The 2,012-nt window shown below is 38.8% G+C and overlaps 1 protein-coding gene across 1 annotated transcript; it reads right to left on the reverse strand.

Annotated features, from left to right (window-relative positions):
• Window positions 1–1,193: 1,193 nt before the first annotated feature.
• On the reverse strand, window positions 1,194–1,762 carry LOC101323793 (ubiquitin-conjugating enzyme E2 J2). The gene is given in 5 exon segments (XM_033855234.1): window positions 1,194–1,278; window positions 1,280–1,322; window positions 1,325–1,566; window positions 1,568–1,704; window positions 1,706–1,762. Coding segments are annotated over 5 exon segments (549 nt in total). The 5' UTR covers window positions 1,748–1,762.
• Between the last annotated feature and the right edge of the window lie 250 nt (window positions 1,763–2,012).

Below are 2,012 nucleotides of genomic sequence, written 5' to 3' on the forward strand. Positions count from 1 at the left end.
CATATAATGCATATTTCCTTACCTCAATATCATGAAGATCTTAAATATCAAGAATCTATATTCTTCTAGAGAATATGTTATATCTTTAAGCCTACAATGCACCTAGAATAGATTTTTGTGAATGCAGTGAGTAATTAGGTATACATTATCCAGGTTATAAAAGTGATCATATTTATTTTATATACTTCTCTAATTCAGAATACTTTTCATTACATTTTACTATATTGAAAATTTGGCATGTATGCATCTATTTCAGTGCCTTAAAATATTTTGAAAGCAATATTTTGCTAATGATTAATGAACTTTTTTTTTTTTGGCCACGCCACAGGGCATGTGGGATTTTATTTCCCCGACCAGGGGTTGAACCCGTGCCCCCTGCATTGGAAACACAGAGTCTTAACCACTGGACCACCAGGGAAGTCCCAAACTTTCTCTTAAGGATGAAGTATTTAAAAGGATCTGTGAAATAACTTACACTTGTTTGTTATAAAATAGTTACATACAGGTGCATTTGTTACTTTACTTTGGTAAAGTCATTCAGTTTGAGAAGCAACAAACATTATTAGGTGCCTTTAGTTTGCTAGGTACTTTAACCAATGTTGCTTTCATTTAATACTTAGAAATGTTTATATCTGATATTTTGATAGGCACCAAGTTTTATATTTTTTTAAAGATATTTTTGATGTGGACCATTGCACCCCCTGAATTGGAAGGTGAATTCCCAACCACTGGACCACCAGGGAAGCCCCAAGTTTTATATTTTTTTAAGATATTTTTGATGCGGACCATTGCACCCCCTGAATTGGAAGGTGAATTCCCAACCAGTGGACCACCAGGGAAGTCCCAAGTTTTATATTTTTAAGTGACTAAATCTAATAAAATGAAACAGATTTACTAAAACAGGTCAAAAGATAAGACAGGAGATAAGGTATAAAACCAAAGCACGAGGACTGCTCGTCATTTACACCTGATAATGTACACCCAAGGGCTGAGAATCTCACATCTCCTTCAAATTCAAACCTCACACTTTGTTTTTGTTGCTGTTGTTGCTTAAGGTTTTTAATAAGCTAACCCCAGGAGTGTGGTGGGTCTGCCCTGCACTCGATAGTGCGTGCCGCCAGCCTGTGTCAAGCTGGGACCCAGCATCGCCAACTACCTCTGCCACATCTGGGCTCCTCCTGCACTGTCCCTTCTCAGCATGTAATTAACTTACTTGACAGCGTAGGCAAGGCTGCAAACTCAACGATAACAAACAAGGTCACCAGGGCGCCTTCCAGGACCTTGGTGCAGATTGGCCTGCTTTAGCCCAGCAAAGTTAGGCCCACCCAACCACATAGAAGAGCTGAAGCACCTTCTGGCCATGGTGTATGTCCCTCTCTGTCTGGAACCATGTCTTGGAAGGGGAAAGTCTGGGGTCTGCTGCTGAGTTCGTCTTGTGCTGTATGTTTTCAATTTCCTATATGACTTCAGCAGTAATTCAAAAAAGACATTGTCTTTTAGTTAAACATTAAACTTTGTGCTGGCGGTTGTCTTTTGCTGAAGTCCCACGTTTCTGTACTGCCCAGGCAGGATGGTGGTTATGGACTAGGCTAGGTTGTCTGTGGGGAAATCCATGATGAAAAGACTCAGCTTTGTATTGCGCTTGAACTTTCCATTGGGAGTTGTATAAATACTAGGAGGTTTAAAAGAAAATTCTCTGGAAAAAAATTAGTTGTCCATGATAATAACTACTTTCACAAGGAGTCATCTCAGGACTTTGGTGCATATACAGTAGTCTTTTGGTATCTGCCAAGGATTGGTTCCAAAACCCCACAGAATCAGAGGATGCTCAAGTTCCTTATTTAAAATGGGGTAGTGTTTGCATATAACCTATCAACACCCTCCCCTATACTTCAAGTCATCCCTAGATTATTTATAATACCTAATAATGATATAAATACTTTGTAAATAGTTGTAAATACAATGTAAATACTATGTAAATAGTTGCCCCCATGGTGGCAAATTCAAGTTCT

This window comes from Tursiops truncatus, chromosome 4, assembly GCF_011762595.2.
Source record: "Tursiops truncatus isolate mTurTru1 chromosome 4, mTurTru1.mat.Y, whole genome shotgun sequence".
NCBI lineage: Eukaryota > Metazoa > Chordata > Mammalia > Artiodactyla > Delphinidae > Tursiops > Tursiops truncatus.